Source organism: Sus scrofa, chromosome 3 (assembly GCF_000003025.6).
Source record: "Sus scrofa isolate TJ Tabasco breed Duroc chromosome 3, Sscrofa11.1, whole genome shotgun sequence".
Classification (NCBI taxonomy): domain Eukaryota; kingdom Metazoa; phylum Chordata; class Mammalia; order Artiodactyla; family Suidae; genus Sus; species Sus scrofa.
The window spans coordinates 103,418,502-103,438,623 of NC_010445.4; the positions used below are offsets into that span (position 1 = coordinate 103,418,502).

Sequence of the window (20,122 nt, forward strand, 5' to 3'; positions counted from 1 at the left end):
CTCTCAGTGCCCTGTTCTGAGACACCAGCAGACTGGGGCATTGCTAGAGGGTGTACTGTCTGGTCATGTACCTGTTGAAGGACTCAGACAAATTTATCCCAGAAAAGATGAGACATAAAAGAGGACCTGAAGGCTACCTTCATGTATTTGAAAGGCTCTCCAATTTCTGCTCGTAGCAAATACTAAGGACCCCAAAGAGCCTTTGTTTATGTTGGTTGTATCTTCTGAGTTTTCCCGTATTAGAAATTAAAACTGTGCATCCTCTTACCTGGAACAGAACATATTCTGTTCACCATGTGATCTGTTTCACTCTTCATTGGCTTAAAAATAGCAAGAGGCCTGTTCTATTTTAACTTTTTTTTTTTTTTGGATGAAAAATAACTTTTCTAAAACAAAAGGATTCAATGAGGAGAGTGGCAAATTTCTTCAGTGTCTGATGTCATAGAAGACAGCTCAGATCTGATGGCTGTCCCTTCAGTCAGTCTGTGGTGAAATGTTGTTTTGGTTGATGTGTGTGAAGAAAATCTGGCCTCACACGGTTACGTAGGCAGAGTAGGGAGGACCTCACAGAATCTCTGAAAGCAGGGTCCTTGAACACACTTTGAGAAGTCCTGGTTGAGACAAATTAGAGCAACTGGCTTACGTTCTAGATATAGTATTTCTAACAAAGGGGCTGGGAAACTCTGGACCACTCATGAAGTTATTCTGTATGGGCCAGAGGCCCCTGTCCGGGACACCATAAAGGATTCACTTTTTTTGGTAGGGAATCACACCAGATGCATTTTATATAATTCCTTCTAATTCTGTGATTGGATGATTTTCTAGCCGAGGAACTGGGTGACTTGTCTGATAGGCATGATTATGTTGGAAGTAAGAGCTGGTCTAAGTGAGAGCTGTCTCACTTGAGTGAGACTCTTGGGGCTTTGCCTGGGGACGGAGAGGCTCCCAGGTGGAAGCACTCCAGGGTCCATGGGTGGGGGGTCTGAGGTGCTCAGTGCAAAGCTGCAGGGGTGCTGGCAGAGGGGGAGGAAAAACAGAAAGGGGTAAGATTGGAGGGTGAGAAGGGAGCTGGGAGCAACTGTATGGTCATCCAGATAGAGCTTTAATTACTGGCAGTGAGAAGACAGTGGAGAAGAAAGGGAGACTCAGCTAGAGACCTGAGGCAGTAAGGCTACAAAAGGTTATAGAAAGGCAGTGGGATCAGATGCTAAGAACAGCCCTGGGTTGTTGGGCAGGAAAAAACAGGAGCTGGAGGTCTGGCCAGTGCCTTGCTGCCATCGCCCCCCCAAGTGGTGTGTCTGGGTATTTGCGCTTTTATCCCAGAGGCGGTCCTGGGATGGCAAGGTGGCCCTGGCCTAGGATACACAAGGGGTCGGGGGGACTCTCCCGCAGACCCAAACCCCTGAGAGCCTTTTGCTGTCTGGATGGGCAGAAGCATTCTCTGACACACTGAGAACAGAGTGAAGAGACATTCACTAGAGGTTAAAACAACTTGGCACGCCCGGAGTTGAGCGGCAGAGGCCTGCAGTGTGTGGGGAGAAGGTGCCTGCAGGTGCAGCAGAGCAGGGCCACTAAGCAGAGGGGAGGAAGCCAGGGTCCTGGAAAGCAGCTCCAGAGAATCCGGCCTTTGGTACCCTGGGGGATTACACAAGGTCAGCTGAGTAACAACCAGCAATCTGCTTTCTTCTCTTATCTTGTCCCCTGATGAAAGTGCCCCCAGCTCAGATTTTCCTTGGAAGTTGGCCGAGCTCTCTGTGGTTGGCTCTACTTTGGGGGCTTGCCAAGGAGGCTCAGATCCTGGCCAAGGGCCCCAGAGGAAGGAGTGCCTTGCACTTGGCTGCCTGAACGGTCCCACAGGCCTGTCAAGGCCCCAAACAGCCTTGCATCTTTGGCCCAGCGATCTGATTCTTAAGCCCTTTGTCCTGAACCACTGAGTGTGTGTGGCAATGGTGCAGTTGTGAAGCCACAGAGACTCTTAGCCCAGGGGACCCCATGGGCCCATCTGGCATCAAAGCAAAACAGAAGCTGCAGCCTCTAGGGATCCTGTACCATGTGGAGGACAGACAGGTAGAAGGACCTGAGCTTTTCTCCTTTCTAGCACCCCGAGGCTGCAAAGGAAATTGTCTCTCCCACATGTCAGTTTGTAGCCTGAGCAGTTTGCAGAAAGCATCTCACTGTGCTAGGTTTTCCTTTCTCATCCCCGTAGGCCTCCACAGCGTCCTGGAGAACTTGTTTCATCTCTGCATTCCCAGTTCCTGGGCCAAACCCCAAAGGGATACACTAACCCCCAAGTGAAGGAAGGGAAGCCAGGGAGCGCCGCAATCCGTGGGAGAACTGGAGGAGAGAGAATTATTTCTCTTCCCCGTGTCACAGAAAAACTGGCTCTGCCTTTTCCCCGGAAATGATAAAAATTTCTCTTTCTTTTACCCTAGTTCCTCAAGTATACACCCCAGAGAGTATCTCTTTTCAGGTTTCTAAGAGCTTAGTTACTGAATCTTTAGGAATTTCTATCACAACCTCCACAAAATTGCCTCGAGGGAATGACCATTGTAAAAGCTTTGCTTATTGAATGGCTCCCTTACTTTCCTTACAAGTTGGGCCCTTGAGCAGTATCTTTTGTGGGTATATCTGGTTTAAAGCTTTTCTGCCCAAATCTGAGTCAAATGACAAAGATTTGGGAAGACAAACCCCATGTAAACAAGCTTAACTGTCGTCAGTAGCTGGAAAGGTGAGTTCAGGTTCTCACCTGGATTAGCTTGGGGGCTATTTTGGCTGTTAGTGTAGGTGGTGGTGCACCAGAGATCTGCAATAACATTTGACTGGTCAGAGCATGAATTTTAGCCTAACTGTTCTCATTCTTTCCAGCATCCATCCTAAGATGACATTACCGAGGTCAGAACCAAGGTAGAGCTCTGTCCTGGGGTGGTCTGAACCTGCCCTGGAGGAGGGATTGAAATGGAAAAAAGGGGGGGGGGAAGGGGCTTTAACTCAAAACACTGACTGAAAATTCCAAGTAACAGTAACCTTCGTACTTCACAATTGTCAAAGAAAGTGTCTTGTACTAACATGCCATATTTCTCTGTACTTCATTATTCTTCCAATAATTCTCTTCAACTGTGCCACTCCAGAGGGGGTTAAAGTAATTCCTCAATAGCAATGTCACTTAACATTTAGCAGTTTGCTTAAACTGCATTAACATGGTATTGATGCAAATAGCATTAGCGTTCAGTCATTTTTAAGGGCACACAATGGGTTATCCTTAATTACTCTGTGGGAGAATCAAATACACTTCAGCATTCATTATGCATTGGGCAATTTTTCTGAAGCAAGGCTTTAAAAGGGAGGAGGGAGAATCTGTAAAGAGCGATGCAAAGCCGTTTGGGTGGCAGGAGGGCCAGGAAAAAACCAGCCCAGGGAAAGACCCAAGTTTCATGGAAAGGAAGCGACGAGCGGTCATGGGAAAATATCAGTTTTTCTTAGGACCAAATCTATCCACCGTAACGTTTCATTGTCTTTCTTGGTCCTTGTTCCAATTATTTGGACACAACCTCAAAAAACAGCTTTGTTTTCTCTCTAATTCTATAACGTGAACACATGCTCACTGTCACGATATATGCTATGGATAGTTAGGAGTCAGCTGTAATCCCCATATCCAGCAGTGACTGATTTACAGTTTGGGTATATAGCATTGGATCCCTTTTTCTACACACATGTTCTCCTGTACAAACAAATTACAAAAAACGAGATCAGCACCCATGCTGTTTTGTAGCCTGCTTCTTTGACTTAACCTGTCACAGACCGATCCTCTGTCAGTTAACTGCACGTATTTGAATAGCTGGATAGTAACTTCTTTAACTGCTCTGACAACAGACAATTAGACCTTCTCTATTTTTCTATCACGAACAACATTGCTATCCAGGCCTCTTTTGATTGTGGCTGGTAATTACCTAGGGGTATATTTCTGTTAAGTGCATTTCTCCATATCTTGCCAAACCTGAGTTTTATCCCTTTCTGATATGAATTGGTAGAAAAATGACATCTTATTGTTTACCGTGCATTTATTTGGTTCCTAGTGAAGTCAGACACCTTTTGTTGTATTTACTGGCTGTTTATAGTTTTTCCTCTGTGGCCTGCTTGCTCATGGCCTTCACCCATTTTTCTTTTGGAATATTTGTCTTACTATTTTTTAAGACTGGATTTTAAGAAAAGCCTTCTCCTGACACCTTAAGGAAGATAAATTTCAGAGATGAGATGCATGTTGGTGAGAAGGGAGGTTGCATGTGGCAGGTAGGGATGGGCAGTTAGTTACAGATGCCGGTTCCTTCCTGTCCCAGGTAGCACCCTTTGCTCCTCAGCCACCCTTATGTAGAGGATGGAGGGGAGCAAAAGGTGCATCACCATGCCCTGCCACCAGGTGGTGCTCTGCTCCCCTCGCTAGTTTACCCTTTGTTGTGGATATACTGGAAGATAGATGAGATCTGCTGAGGCAACCATGGTGCTGTCTTGAGATGAACCTGACCAGGCAAACAATGCTGCATGAAGCCACACTCCACCTTCCAAACCTGTGGTAGATTCAGCTGGCCCTGCAGCTGGGCCTGAGGCATTCTCCATCTTTTCCAGAGCTCTTTCCTCAGCCCATCTATGCCTTTGGTCCTCCAGGCTGCCTCCTCTGGCCCTAAGATGCAGCACAGTGACCACGTGGCTCCATTGGATGCCAACGTCTTTCTTGGCTGTGAAGAACAGCTTTTCTCCTGCGCCTTGGGTAGGCTCCTGGCTCCCTGAGCCCTAGCCTTGCTCCTCTCGTCTTGTGAGGTTTGCACAATCGTGGGTCAGTTAAGGGGCCATGATGTGGCCTTGGTGTCTGGCCCCATCTTCCTTGGACTCCTGCCACCTGCATCAGCTCCTCCTCATGGGCTGGGAGAGCCCCCATCTTTTCCTGCTACAAAGGTTCTCCTCTCTCCTAGACTCTTCCAATTTCCTGTGTCCTGGCTGAAAGGCAGCTCTTTACCTCAAAGTTGACTCGTGGACCCTCAAATGCAGGCTGCTCCTGTTCTGGCTCATGCTTCTCAGGGGTCTTGCTGGCCTGACACGCAGTGGGCGCTCAAGAAATGTCTTTGTTTGTTTTTGTTTTCCCAGGCCAGGGATCAGACTTGAGCCACATCTGCACCCTCTGCCACAGTGTAGCAACACTGAATACTTAACCCACTGTACCCGCAAGGGATCAAACCTCCGTCCCAGTGATCCAGAGATGCCACTGATCCTGCAGTGCCACTGCAGGAAGTCTAAGAGGTGTTTTTGAAGGAATAAGTGATTTTGGTTTTGCTTGAACACCTCATCTAGAACCACTTCTAGAATCTTTTGACTACAGTCATATATATGAAAGAAAAAAAAAAATAAATGCAACAACAGCAACTTGTCCATCAGCAGGAGGAGAGTTGCTCTCTTATAATTAACAGAATATTTTCAACTATTTTAAGAAATAAGTTCTCTATATATTAGGCATTATTTAATGTAGTTGGGCTGAAATATCACCGCAAATATCTACAGCCATGTATTAAGATAGACATTCATGAAAGCAGACTGGTGCTTATCCAGGGCTGGAGGCGAGGGAGTTAGGGGGATGTGGTGGATGACAGTTAGTGGGTGTGGGTTTTTTCGGGGGGTGATGAAAATGTTCTAGAACTGACTGTGGTGATGGTCGCACAATTCTGAGTACCCTGAAAACCACTGAACTGTACACTTTAAGTGGCTGAATTGTGCAGTAGGTGAAAAGTATCTCAATAAGCCTGTTATTAAAAAAAAAAAAAAAAAAAAAAAAGACCTGGGCATTCAGGCATCAATCTGCACTCCGCCTCTTTGCTACAGAAAATCCTTTGAGTAGGCCATACACATTTTCAAAAGTCCTCTCCTCCTCCCGCCTTCCTCAGTTTGGCTCCTTTCTTAGCAATTACGGCACTGGCTGCACAGAGCAAAGGGCTCTGAATATTTGTCTAGCTGTCTGTGGGGCAGCATGGACGAGGGTGCTGGCCCAGGATGAAGAGCCCACACTGATGGGCTGCAAGGCGGCTGCCCAGAGCTCCTGTCCCCAGGCCAGGAGCAAGGAAGCTTGGCCAGGCTGGGAGCCACCGCTTCAAGTTGCTTGCGGTTTTCCATAAGCACAGGCCCAACTTGAAACAGGATTTCCAAGCTCCCAGTACAGCCAAAACCATCTGCCCCAGGCTTAATTAGATGTGTTATGTAAAATTGACGTCCTCTAAGGAGACATGGGGAGCAAACAACTCATTCAGCTACTCAGATGTCTTTGAAAGAATCTAGATAATGTCTAATGTATTTCAGAAATTATTTTTATGGCATTCTTATTTGGGGGCTTTATATTATAGCCTCTTCCATGAGCCATTCTTTGGGTGGATTAGTAATACTTCCTATTTCATAGCGTTGTTGGGAAGGTGAAATAAAATAATGCAGGCAGGGTGCCCGACACAGAGAATGGGCTGTGTGTCCTGTTATTATTTATTCCCAATCACAACAGGGCTTGGCTGTGCCTCAGACCCTCTAATCTCACTGCCCCATCCCTGTCAAGGTCTCTGAGATGTTTGTTTTCGCCAGGGATGCCTCCTGCCCTAAAGGGGAGTCACTGGAGAACAGGCTGCTGGGCTTGCATCCTGGGAAGGTGGTTCCTTCCCAGCTGTGTGACTGGGGGCCGGTTTCCTCACCGACCTGCTCCTTGGTTTCCTCTCCATACAAGGAATTAGTCCAATGAGAAGTCATGCATCCACTGTATAGGGTTGTTCTGAGCACGTCATCGGCTAACACTTGTCAGGGGCTTAGAGGACAGTCTAGCACATCGAAAGTGTTTGGATTTGTTGACTAAAAAGATGACGAGAGAGCTGGGCTCTGACAGGGAAGGAGGCAAGGGCCAGGCAACGTGGCAGTGATGTTTGGAAGCTGGAGGTGAGGCTGAAAGGGTCCTGGGCACTTCCTCTTAGAAGGAAGAGTGGCTCCAGGGGGGAAATACTTAGAAAAAAGGGCAGAGCCAACAGCAACACCCCAGCTGCAGAATTTCCCACCCCTTTTCCAGAAGATCTTTGGAGATGAGATGGGTGCTCCCTGTCCAGGATGCCTGACATAGAAGCCTGTGTAAAACCAGTGTTTGGATTATCACATGGGCTCCTAAATGTAAAACTGATCAAATTCCAGATCAATTCCATAAACCGGGCTTTGGTGAAACCTAAAATATGATCTAAGAAACGAGTACATGGGGTAAGACAAAAAGCAATCAGAAAGGGAATAAAAACTTTAGTTATCTGGCTTTTCCTAAAGAGATTCTTTTTGTTTGGTTTGGTTCTAGTGTTTGAAGACTTCCAGGAGCATCCAATGTGTCCTTTAAAACAAAACAAATTTCTATGTTTACATAGCAATCTATTATCCCTCTCACCCAGCTTTTTGAGAAAATTTGCAGGGAGAAAATTTCGCATAATATCCTACCTTCCAAAGTGTGATTAGCAGCAGTCCTATTTTCAAACCTCTATTAAGCCCGCTCCTCACAGTTTGCTTAGCTTTTCATTTGGTCCTGAATGATTAGTTGGCTCGAGTGGACCCCCTGAATCTGGGAGGACATGACGCATACCTCTGACCCAGGGCTCTGGAGCTCTCCCCTCATCCAGCTTGAAATGGGCTCTATACAGAGGCACCCAGACAGAGCTGCTCACTCCAAAAACCCATCCCCCCCTCTTTGCCAGCACATGGCAACACAGAGTCTACCTACTGACCCAGCTCCCGGCTTCTCTGGCCCACAGGCTGTAGTCTGAGGCTGCTGGTGGTAAAGCCTGCAGATGGGGATGGCTTTGACAAGGCAGTGTGGGTGGCTTCGACTGCAGTGGTCCCCGGTACCTGCATCAGGGTGACTGGCTGTGCGGTTGTCCCTGGAACTGATGGGCTCTGATAGGCTTTTGTGGTCTCACCTGTAAGAAAATGGAATTACACCGGGGCACACAAAAGAGCCAGTAGGCTCTTTGGGACAGACATAAAATAAATGTTTATTGAACACCAGCTATGAGCAAAGTCCTGTGGAGGATGAAATCCACCTGCCCTAAAGGACTATACAATCTGGATGGAGGAATAAGCCAGTAAATGAACCAAAGATTACATAACAATGAAATAGTTGAAAGGCAACTCAAAATGACAGCAGCACAGACAAGGCCAAACATGATCAACTGTCAGATTAATCTGCCTCACACTAGAAGCAATGGTTTGTGAATGTATATCTTGCTGGTTCTGTTGGCCTAGGGCTTTTTGCTGTTTTTAGAGAGTTCATTTTATTTACTTATTTATTTTTAATATTTTATTTTATTTTATTTTATTATTTTTTTTGCTTTTTAGGGCCACACTCATAGCATATGGAAGCTCCCAAGTTAGAGGTCAAATTGGAGCTACAGCCACAGGCACAGCAATGCAAGATCCGAGTGGCATCTGTGACCTATACCACAGTTCACGGCAACGCTGGGTCCTTAACCCACTGAGCGAGGCCAGGGATCAAACCCACATCCTTATGAATCCTAGTCAGATTTGTTACCGCTGAGCCATGACAGGAACTCCTAGAGAGAGTGTCTTAGATGTTTGAGTTTAGGTAGGTTCATGACTAGCCAACTAACTCCTCTGGGCCTCAGCATTGTCGTCTGTAAAACGGGGTCACAGAATTCATTGGATGGTTAGGATCATTCAGATTCTGCCTCTAAATTATGTTCTTTATCCACACATAAGGATTTAGATTATTTCCGTAATTTTAAATGAATCTCAGCTTGCTAGGTTGAGGGCACAGGGGCAAGTGGCTACTCGCTGGGTCTTGGGGGTTGTGTTGAGGACCATGAGTCTGTGACAGAAGGCGAAACAAAATGATCCCCAAAGTGAGCAGGGCCCTAGTCCTGGGAGGGAACAATAGCCACTGTCCCCTGCGCCTGCTGGATCCCATGGTAAGTATTAGTTACCAATGGATGCTGTAACAAATAACCACAAACTCAGTGGCTTCAAACAACAGAAACTTATCCTCTCCCAGTTCTAGAGGACAGGAGCTGGGAGTCAGTATCACTGGGCTGGGTTCCCCCCAGAGGCTCTAATGTGGAATCTGCTGCTTCCTGCCTCTTCCGTTTTCTGGCAGCTGCTGGCATTCCTTGGCTTGCGGCCACACCCTTCCAGTCTTCAAGGCCAGCACCCTCAGTTCTCCCCCTGCTTCATCTTTGTGTGGCCCTCTCTGTGTGGGTCCAGCCTCCCTCTGCCTCCTCTTATAAGGCTACATGTGATGGGATTCAGCTTCCCCATCTAAAGATCCTTAATCCCCTCAGCAAAGCCTCTCTGCTTCCTCCACCACAACTCCCCACCCTCTCTCTCTCTCTTTTTTTTTTTTTTGCCAAGTAAGAAAACACAGGTTCCAGGGACAGCATCCCAGCTCTAGCCTTAACTCTACTTAGGAGTGATGCATCTTTGTGCACAGAGCAGCAGGCCCATGGGGGGGGGGGACACCCGAGATGGATGGAGCTGCTCTCTTTGTGGGAGCCGTCCCATCTCCTCTTTGACAGTGTACAGCATGCTGGGCAGTGTCAGACCACAGCCGTGTGCAGCCGTGCAGACAAACGTGAGATGGGGTAGGGTGTTCAGACCCTCTGCCCAGCACTGGCACCTGCTTGTCCCCACCTAGACACTGTCACCTCCTGTGGGAGTCACAGCATCGAGCTGGGAGAGCAAGTCAGCACCTGGCACCCTGGAATTGAGTTGGAGTTCAGCCATCCTGTGTGCTCTTGAAGGCATTCGCCCATCTAGGCAGGAAGCAGATCCCTCCTTTACCGTGATTCTCACTAACAATAGGTCGCCTTTAAATCCACCTGGAGACCGTGCCAGATACACTGCTAAAGAGCTGGAAGCTGCCTCGGGGGCTCAGCCAGTCTTCACGCCATCCTTGGGCAAAACTAAACCTGCGTGATTTATGATGTTTCCATTACTCTAAAGGGATTGAGCTTTCATAACAAGTCCTAGGGAAGTTTCTAATTTCTCTGAAGTGCTCTTCTGTTATACCCTCCGGTAAATGCTACCAGGCATTAATGCCTCTTTAGGGAGACACAGACCCGGCTTCCTACAGGGAAAAGCCATGCAATAGAATCACTGGGATATTTTATGAAATAGGATGTAATTACCAGTTTGGAGAGACATAAATAAATAAACTGACCATACATTTTACTCACAAATTATCAATTAAACCTCAATTAATTAAATTGAAAATACAACTTCTACTTGGAAATAGTGACTATTTTTGCCACTTAAAATTGATTGGATATTGGAGATCTGAAGTATTTTTTCCTCATGCTATTGGCTAATTCTGAAGTTTCTGAACACCCTAGTCTGCCTTTGCTGATACTGATTTTCTAGAGGGCAGATTAAATATCCTGAGGGCAGTTACTTGTTCAGCACACAGATATTCTCAAGCATGTCATAAATTCAACCAACACCACCATCTCCCACAGCCTCCCATGACCTTCCGCAGAAGACCTAGTCGCTTTTGCCTGCTCTCCTTCACGGAATCGAACGGTCTTTAAAATGGAAAACACTCGACCCCACATGCTTCCAGTTCCTTACTGAACATAATGCCAGATGTCATCCAAAGTGAATTCTTCACGCAACCAGGTTCCTTTTAAGCACTTTGAAATAGAACCAGTAAAATAGTTTCTTTGTACCGCCTCTGATACATGGAAGTTTGGTCTTTTTTCAGAGATTTTAATGGGAAAACATTTCAAAACTTGCCTTAGACTCCTAGCATATTCCTCCTTGAGCAAGGTCATGAACAGCTCCAGAACCACCTTATCAAAGGCAGCAAGCTCCTAGCTCCTGGCACCTACATCATGCAGATCACAGTGGAGGTGTAATCACCTGCACGTTCCAGGGCCCTATTCACCGAATTCTCACGCACTGTGTCTGGGGTGAGCCTTAGGAATCTGATGTGAGAAGCCCAGGCAGCACCAGCCTGGACTCTTGACTCCAGCCCTCAGCAGCCTGGCTACTAGGCTTTCTTCTGCTTTCCGAGCCTGGCCCCCTTGGCTATAAATGAGGACAGTCATACCTACTGGAGGGGGCTGTTGTCACAGTCGGAGATCATGTCTGTAAGGGGGGGGCTGCAAGGTGCTTGGCACATGGCAGGCCTTCTGTAAATGACAGTCACTGACATTTATCCCCATGACATGCCTCCCTCTCCCCCAACCCGTGAAAAACAGTGCTTTCAGCAGATGTCAGATGTGAGGTGACTAAAGGAGACTGAAGCCAGTCTAGCAGCAAGGCCTGGGGGTCAGAGCGACAGGGAAGGATTTGACTTTGCATAACCAGCCTCAGGGTTCTCTATGAGTGCAGGAAACCTGACGTTCGCTGAGTATCTACCAAGTGCCTTGTTTACCTATGCATTCCCATGGGATGTTAATCTCAATCCTGAATTCCCACTTTATTATTATTTTTGTCTTTTTGGGGCAACACCCGTGGCATATGGAGGTTCCCAGACTAGGGGTTGAATTGGAGCTATAGCTGCCAACCTATACCATAGCCACAGCCACACTAGATCTGAGCCACACCTGTGACCTGCACCACAGCTCACGGTAACGCTGGATCCTTAACCCACTGAGTAAGGTCAGGGAGTGAACCTGTATCCTCACAGATGCTAGTCAGATTCATTTCCGCTGAGCCATGGGAACTCCCCTGAATTCCTGAATTCCTGTTTCAAAGATAAGGAACGGGAAGGGGAGGGAGTGGGATGGACTGGGAGTTTGGGGTTGGTAGATGCAAACTATTCCATTTAGAATGGATACGCAATGGGGTCCTGCTGTACAGCACTGGGAACTATATCCAGCCTCTTGGGATAGACCACGATGGAAAATAATATAAGAAAGGGAAGGTACATATATGTGTGTGTGTGTGTGTGTGTGTGTGCGTGTGTGTGTATGACTGGGTCACTTTGCTGTACAGCAAAAATTGGCACACCATAGTTAAAAATTCAACTAAAATGTTAATATATTGGGAACATTAAAAAAAAAAAAAAAAGATAAGGGACAGATTCTCCAAGAGGTCTGTATGTCTTAAGTTGCACAGACCTTAGGTAACAGAGGCAGGATTAGTGTGTGATTCCAAATCCCATACTTTTCTCCGCAAGAGCGGAACAAAGCAGAAGCTAAGCCACGAGTCACTTCAAGATTCCCTCAGATTCACTTCCCCTCAGAGGAAGGTCTCCAGAGCTCTGGTGGAAACAGTCTCACCCCCAAGACAGGGTGAGGGGCGGCCTCAGGGGGGGAGGCAGTGAAGGCAGAAGGAACCTGAACAAGCTTATTACAGTAAACTTGGGCTCAGTTTTCTTCTGGGGCAAAGGAAGGCCCCCTGACTTCTGGGGAGTTGGGAGGTGAGGGGGTTCCTGACACTCTGCTCAGCAAGAGTGAAGATTTACTTTCCCTTCTCTTGCTGTGGCGCCAGTGATGTGCCTTCCTCGCGCTGAGGGGACGCCTACAAGCTGACACTGCCTATTTCTCTTTAGCTCCGAGCAGCTTGAGGCTCCCGCCAAATACCAGCTGCCTGTTTAATGGTTGCAAACTGCCTGGGGAACAGCGTTTAAACCTCAGGAATGTGTGTCCGCAGCAGGAGCTGCACGCGGCAGGCAGACCAGAGGCTTTCCAGTTTGTGAGTGAGATAATTTCCCATGCAAGAGGGATGCTGTGCTGGGGGCTGTCCTGACCTGATTTACCTGCTCACTCACATTCCTGGAGAGATGAGGAAAAGCGCCGGGTGGGGGCGAGCTGGGACCTGAGCTGCTGGCCCGCACATCGCTGTTTCTTCAGCTTCCTTCCATTTCCAAAGGACTTTTATCACCGAAGGAAGAGGAGCAACAGAGGGGCCGCCCAAATTGGGGAAATCACCCCATGGCGGGACTGTCACTGGCAAGAGAGGCTCCTCTCTCTTGAGGCTGGAGGAGACCCCAGGGATCCCTTTCTATGTTGGAACCCTTGTAGCTGAGCTCAGTCTGCTGCAGAAGGTGCTCTGTACATAGTTGTTGAACGAATGAGTGAATGAATGAATGAACTTAGTTTTTCAGACGCTGACACAACAATGAACTTGTGCGGGGAGGTTAAGGGTGACACCTGCTGATGGTGGAGATGGTTTGGCAGAGGGTCTAACTTCGGCTTTTGTTTATTTTAAATTTATGCAGCAGCAACGCTTGAGAAGGTGCCCGGCTTGCACACTCCTCCTGGCCGTCAGGGAGTCAAGGGCCTGAGGAGCTAAGGGGGGCCACAGTGCCTGGGTGGATAGAAGTTTTGGAAATGATCTCTGCTGCAGAGGACGGAGAAACCAATGAGTTTTCTAATCGCAGTCGTCTCTTGGCTGTGGTTGCTTTCTCTCCCCTCCACCTCTCACCCTCCACTTGACCTGCTTTGTGGGAGTTTGAGTGCTATAGGGCCAGTCGGGGCAGTGCCCTTGGGCCAGGGGCTGACCTCCCCCAGGCTCAGCTCCCTTGTCTGAAGTGGGGGCGACCCGGTGCTTGCCTCAGGGTCATTGTGCAGGACAGGTGTCTGGCACAGGGAAGGTGCTTGATAATTGATGGCTATAGTCATAGGCGGTGGTGTGGGACTTGTCCTGTTGTCCAGATCCTGGCTTCAGCCCAACACTGAAGTCAGAAGGCCCCAGTCCCCACTTTCTGAATGAGGGGAAGTACCACGGAATGTCCCTCAGGTAGGGCTGTCCCCACAGAAGCGGCACAGTCAGCCGCTCCACCTGACTGGGGCCCATCAGCAGAAGGACAGGACCAGAAGAGGGGAGGGGTCCGAGGTCGGCTCTGGGGGAGAGCCGTGTTCAGGGTTCCTTCCCGCTTCATCCTCCCAGGCCAGATCGAGGGGCTTCAAGAGAACCACAGGGCTTCAGGGAGGGGCCCTCATTTCCTGCAGTTCTTGCAGCCGCAGGGTGTATCCTGGGAGTCAGAAGTACTCTCCCTTTCAAGATAAAAATAGGGTGTGGCTGCCCAAGGACAAGAGAGGGAGGGAGTGGGAGGGATCAGGAGCTTGGGGTTATCAGATGCAATTTAGAATAGATTTACAAGGAGATCTTGCTGAGTAGCATTGAGAACTATGTCTAGATACTCATATTGCAACAGAACAAAGGGTGGGGGGAAAATGTATACATGTAAGACTAACTTGATCCCCATGCTGTACAGTGGGGAAAAATTAAAAAAAAAAAAAAGGAAAAAAAAATAGGGTGTGCTTGACAGGTGGTCCCTGAAGTTGGAGGGCTTCCTAGAACAGAGGGTCTGTGTCCGAAGAGGAGCTCAGGAGGCCGAAGATGAGGTGAGATGGGACAAGAAAGGTGACCTCCTCCCACCCTAGTTCTCCTCAAGCCCCAGAAGCCAAGAGGAGAACCCTTGCTGTTCCCAGGACTCTGTGCCAAGGGGCTGCCCAGGGGGCTGCTGCCAAGGGCTGGGGCACCTAGCTCAGAGCAAGGGATGGGGCCAGGAGAAAGCTGCCCCCAGCCCCAGATGGCCGCACATAGAACCTCTGTGGAAATCACTGAGCTTCTGGGTGGGATGACAGGTCAGGGACATGCTCCCTCCACTGACAGGCCTGCCACGGAAGGAGACCTCTGTCTCCTAGGCCCCTTCCCTGGGCCTACCACAGAAGAGGACAGGTGACATCTCAGAAATGGTCCCTGAGGCACCACGATCTGCCAGTTTGTGAGAGGAGTTAAGGAACAGTGGATTCCTTGCAATAAAACAAACAAAACCTGGTCTAGATCACTGGAATAATTAAGAAGTCATTAAAACACAGTTGGAGCAGTACCTGGGCCGGGGGGGGGGGGGTGTGTGTGTGAAAAATATTCCCTGTTCGAATGCTAAGGTGCCTCAAATCAAGATTCTTTATATATAGTCTACTTAGCATATGGACCTATAGGACAGTGGTATAGAGAGGGGTTTCTGGAGCCAGACTGTCACACCCTCTGGATTTGATGCTTAGCTCTGCTACTTACTTGCTGTGTGGCAAAGGGCAAGCTACTAAACTTCTCTGGGGCTGCCTTTTCCTCACATGGTAAATTAGGGCTAAAAATAGTACATATCCATGGTGGTGTGGGGTGCTTAACTATAATAATCGAGTAAATCTCTTGGTATAGTGCCTGGCACACAGGACAAGCTTAATAAATGCCAGCCTTTATTGTGTATTCTTAAACCGCATTCAACTTTTGTTTTTTTGTTTGTTTGTCTTTTTAGGGCTGCACCTGCAGCATATGGAGGTTCCCAGGCTAGGGGTCAAATCGGAGCTACAGCTGCCGGCCTACGCCAGAGCCACAGCAATGTGGGATCCTAGCCGCGTCTGGGACCCACACCACAACTCATGACAATGTCAGATCCTTAACCCACTGAGCGAGGCCAGGGATCGAACCTGCAACCTCAGGGTTCCTAGTTGTATTCGTTTCCGCTGCGCCACAATGGGAACTCCTAAGCTGTGTTCAACTTAACTGCATGAATAAAATCAGCTAGGCCATCCGGTTTCTGGAAGCAAGGTTAAAGCTCATCATAAAACAACTCACAGCTTCTCTTTGCATGAGAAATCAAAGTACGCCTTCCCTCCCCAAAGACAAGAAGGCACTGCACAGTTCTTGCGTTCACACAGAAACCTAGAAAAGGTATTTTCCTGGCCTGAGTTCTATGTGCCCCCCCCGCCACCCCCCGCCCCAGTGATTCCTAGGATCCTGGGTCGGCACAACCTCAGACAGTGTATTTTTGGCCTGGGCTGTGGAGGTGAGCTCCTTGCTGTTATCACATAAACCACATCATCCTCTTTGCGTCCTTCCATTTCATATCTAAGTAGAAACAGTCTTTTCCCTTTTGGCTGCCAGGGAACATTTCCCCATGGACTGTCATGTCATCTTCTAAAGTAACAATACAATAAAATTCAAGGCAACAGTCATTTTGAATGAAAAAGACACAAACGTAGATAATCTCAGTGCTTCAAAAACAAAAAATAAAACCTCACTCTGCAGCCCATTGATTTCTGTGCCCATGTTCCTGGCATCTGTTAAAATATTACTGGAGTCAGTGGGGCTTGACTGGGTGAAGATGCTAATTTCTGCACTATCTCCTAAAACACAATACTGCCTGTTTACAAAACCAGAAGATTTAGATGAAATCACATGTGGACACTTGCCTGCTTTGGCAGCTGGGCTTTTAGATGATGAATATGTAAGAGCCGATGGGTAGGTTACACCCTTTTGGGGTTTACCTTCTGCAAAAAAAAAAAAAAAAAAAAGAGAGAGAAAGGAAAAAAAATGATTTCTTTCTAGAGCTAGAGGTTTTAGATGCATTCTATTAAGTCAATTCCCTCCTTCCGATTTGTTTCTTTTGAGTTCAGTGAAATCCGTCAGTCTCCACCACCCCCTCCCTGGCTGAATTGTTGATTACAATAAGAAAGTCAAGTGGCATATTGTTTTCTGGAGTTGTCTGTGTTTTATTAATATGAGAAAGGAAGCAATAAACTCCCTATGACTCAGAGTTAGCATTAGCCACCCTTATTTTGCCCATGAAGATGTGACATGGAAGCGAAGGTTTCATACACGAGACTTTGTGAACATTGAATGAGGGCAGTAGACAAATGGAAACGCTTCCCCACAGGCTCCCCTTGGACGCTGAGAGCTCTGCACTCCAGCTGGCTGTGCATGAGCCCTGGGGGACCCATTTGAATTCCATGGCACTAGAGAAACTTGAAAGGAGGTAAATAGAAATTGGCCTTGAAAATGCCCATTTGTTGCCCACCCAGGGAGAGGAAGTTTAGATGCCAGGCGAGGAGGAGAAGAATACAATGTGTATCAGGGAAATGATGGAGGCATAAAGAAGAAAAATGATCCAGGCTGGGCAGGCAAGTCCCAAGCCTGATGGGCCTGAACACATCTTCCTCTGCTGGGAAGTGCAGCTTGAAATTCCACCAGGGAGCGTGGTGAAATGGGAAGTGTCACTGTGGTGTAGAAGCCTTGAGGCAGTAATTTGTCTCACTTGGTGGCTGTTGAGTCCCCAGGGCCTGGAGCGGTGTCTGGCATGTAGTAGATGCCCGACAAGTGTAACTGAGGAATTATCTTGGCGCTTAGATCTTTGTTAAAATTTAAATACCCTTGGGAAGGGTCTCGCCTGTTATCTGATATTTACAAGCTGATCATGAAAGCATTTTTATCTCTCAGCCTGGGGAATATTTTTATAGGACAGGCCTGGGGAGGAGATGGTGCATCGTGTCACATGCAGAGCTGGGGAGCAGAACAGCCAAAGGTCCTGTTGCAACAAGGCACTGTGGAGTCCTGAAGCAGTTTCAGGAAGGCCCTGAGCAAGGGAGCTGGGCTTGGGAGCAAGAAAACCTAGGTTTCTGTTTCGATTTTATCATTAACTGCCTCAATCTCTGAGATTATTGGGTTTTTTTCTTTAAATTCAGAAAATATGATACAGACCAACTTACTATACAAAGTTGCGGGGATCTAAAGGGGAAAAAAACCAGTTAAGATGCTTTGGAACCACACACAGCCTTAGAGATGCAAAGGAGTCATTCTGGTATTACCTATAAATGTCACTCAGGGTGGGGAGGTGGCAGATGTTTGGGTTTAGGTGAGTTACTTCATCTCGTGAAAGCCACCTGGGAGCCGGGCTCTGCACCCCTAGGTCCTCTGTCCTGGTGAGGACCTGCTCCAGAAGGACAGTGATTGGGGTTATTTCAGACCCAAGGAGGCCACCTTGGTCTCAAGCCTCACTTTATCCACAGAGAGCGCTGCACAGACATCAGCTCCCTCCATTTCCTATTCTTCCCAACCCTAAAATCCTCTGGTTCTTTCTGTTTCTATTCAGAAGGAAAAGGAGCCTGAGCTCAGTTTTCTGAAATGTGGATCTGAGAGCAAGCAGGCAGCATTAGGAGGTCACTCTCTGACCTTCCCATCGCTGAACTGTGGACAGAAGGTGCTGACCAGAAATGTGCATCCTCTCCCCCGCCCCCTCCCAGCTCGCCAGAGGGCATAATTAAAGACACATATCAACAGATGAAAACTGGGAATACAAGCCTAGAGCAAGGTCATGGGGGCATCTAAACCTTCAGAGGAAGACTCTGACATGGTCCAGCGAAACTTGTTAACCGTGAGCCTCTGGAGCATGGAGGGTGCACCCTGGCCGTGGTCAGCTGAGACCTTAACGCGGCCCTGAGCTCTCCTCACTCATCCACTGGGACTCCTGGCCACTGCAGAAGTGCGTGTGTTTACTGTCGTTGGCAAAAAGTGTTTCTGGTTAAATGTCACCAGGTGGAATGAGAGGACATGGAAGTTGAGATTTATAGGGAATAATCACAGCAGATTGATTTTCATTTAAAAAATCCAAACCCTCTCTGGTTTCCTGGAATTAATTTTTCTTTTAAACCTCTGTTGGATTGCAGGCTAAGCATTGAAGCTTGAAACCCTCTTATTTAGCCAGGAGCTACCTGGTAAATGCCCAGGTAGAGATTATATTTCTATGACTGGCACATTTGTACTCTAGACAATAGCATGAAAATATGGCCCCTATTTTGAATGCTTTTGTTCCAAGGCAAACTTCACAGTGCTGTGGTTGATAACCTCCCCCTAGCTGACATAGAAACCAGTGTAATATGAAGGCTGGATGTGAGGAATTCCACAGGTGAAAGGAAACAGGGAGTGCTCAGGTTGAAAAGAAACTTAAAAGATCTGATTGTAGTCCTGTTAAAACTCTGATCAATGGATAGTTGAGGTTGGGGTATGGGGTGTCTAAACGTGCAAAACACCCACTCAGACTGGAAGGCCTGCTATGTTATGAGACAACTCTGCCTTCCTTGGTTTATAGCTGGGTTTCCATTGGTGGTTCCTTCTCAGGAGAGTCACATGGCTCTTGATTTGGTGGGGGTGCCAGAAAGGTTTGCTAGAATGTACTTTTAAAGCCTATGGAGTCTCTTGGGAAAAAATGGGAGATTCAAGGTCCAGTGTAGAGTAAGCTTAAGCTGAGGGCGGAACACTGTTGTGCTCAAACACTTAAGGGGGTGTGTCAAAAGCTTGAAGGGCTCCCACTGGCCAAACTTGGAAAATTTGAGCACCAAAAAAGAATAATGACAATAATAGACTATAACATATTGCATTAAAAAAAATCCATAAGTCCATGTGGCACTTGAAAAAGTAGATGTGGAGGCGGGGGAGAGCCCTCTTCTTTATATAAGAACACTAATAAATGTGGAGGAAATGACAGAATTAGAACAATGATGATTTTTCAATTTCTGACATAATTCTTGATATAACAAGGATCATCAATGGTTGTTAAAAGCACTGGGTGACCGTTTGAGGGAACAAGCTACTCATGCTGTATTGTGGTTATCACCCTACAGATTGCTATTAATTACAAAGTATCTTTACCATGGAGAGATATTATTACAGTATCCAAGTAATCAAGAGTGCCCGATGTGGCTCAGTGGTACTGAACATGAATAATATCCATGAGGATGCGGGTTCGATCCCTGGTCTTGCTCAGTGGGTTAAGGATCCAGCGTTGCCGTGAGCTGTGATGTGGGTCGAAGATGCAGCTCGGATCCTATGTTGCTGTGGCTGTGGCACATCCATTAATCAAACTTAGCATCAACAGCAAATGGACAGAATGACATTATGTGTCTCCTGATATGGCCATTTGTGATACTACACAGTGGATATGCTATGATACTACCTTGGTAATATCTTTGTCAAAATATTTCACCTGAATCCAACCAAGAGGAAATAGCTGGACCTGTTTGTGGTCCAGATTGTGGGCCATAGTACTAGACAACTGACTGGGACTTCAAAAATGTCATCGCTATTCATGACCAAAAAAGGGAAATGTGGTGGCAGACAGTTCTAGATGAAAGGAGACTAGATAGGCAGGACAGCTAAACGCCACACATAAGCAATGAGGTCCTGCTGTACAGCCCAGGGAGCTATATCCAGTCTCTTGCGATAGACCATGATGGGAATGTGTGTGTGTATATATATATATGACTGAGTCACTTTGCTTTTCAATAAAAATTTTTTAAAAACTGCAGTGGGTGGACTTTGATGGGATTGTAGATTCCCC

At 47.3% G+C, this 20,122-nt stretch overlaps 1 protein-coding gene across 5 annotated transcripts in view; it reads right to left on the reverse strand.

Annotated features, from left to right (window-relative positions):
* Positions 1-20,122, reverse strand: part of VIT (vitrin) — a 113,863-nt gene that overhangs the window by 39,375 nt on the left and 54,366 nt on the right. For 2 of the 5 annotated variants that reach the window (XM_013996219.2, XM_021087634.1), the window contains 2 exons: positions 16,203-16,280; positions 7,770-7,961 (listed from right to left, as the gene is read on the reverse strand). The exons of 1 other annotated variant lie outside the window; for it this stretch is intronic. In XM_013996219.2, coding sequence (XP_013851673.2) covers positions 7,770-7,961; positions 16,203-16,280 — 270 coding nt within the window. The remainder of the gene's footprint in view (positions 1-7,769; positions 7,962-16,202; positions 16,281-20,122) is intronic. 2 more of the 5 variants (XM_021087635.1, XM_013996220.2) reach the window with 2 other exon arrangements.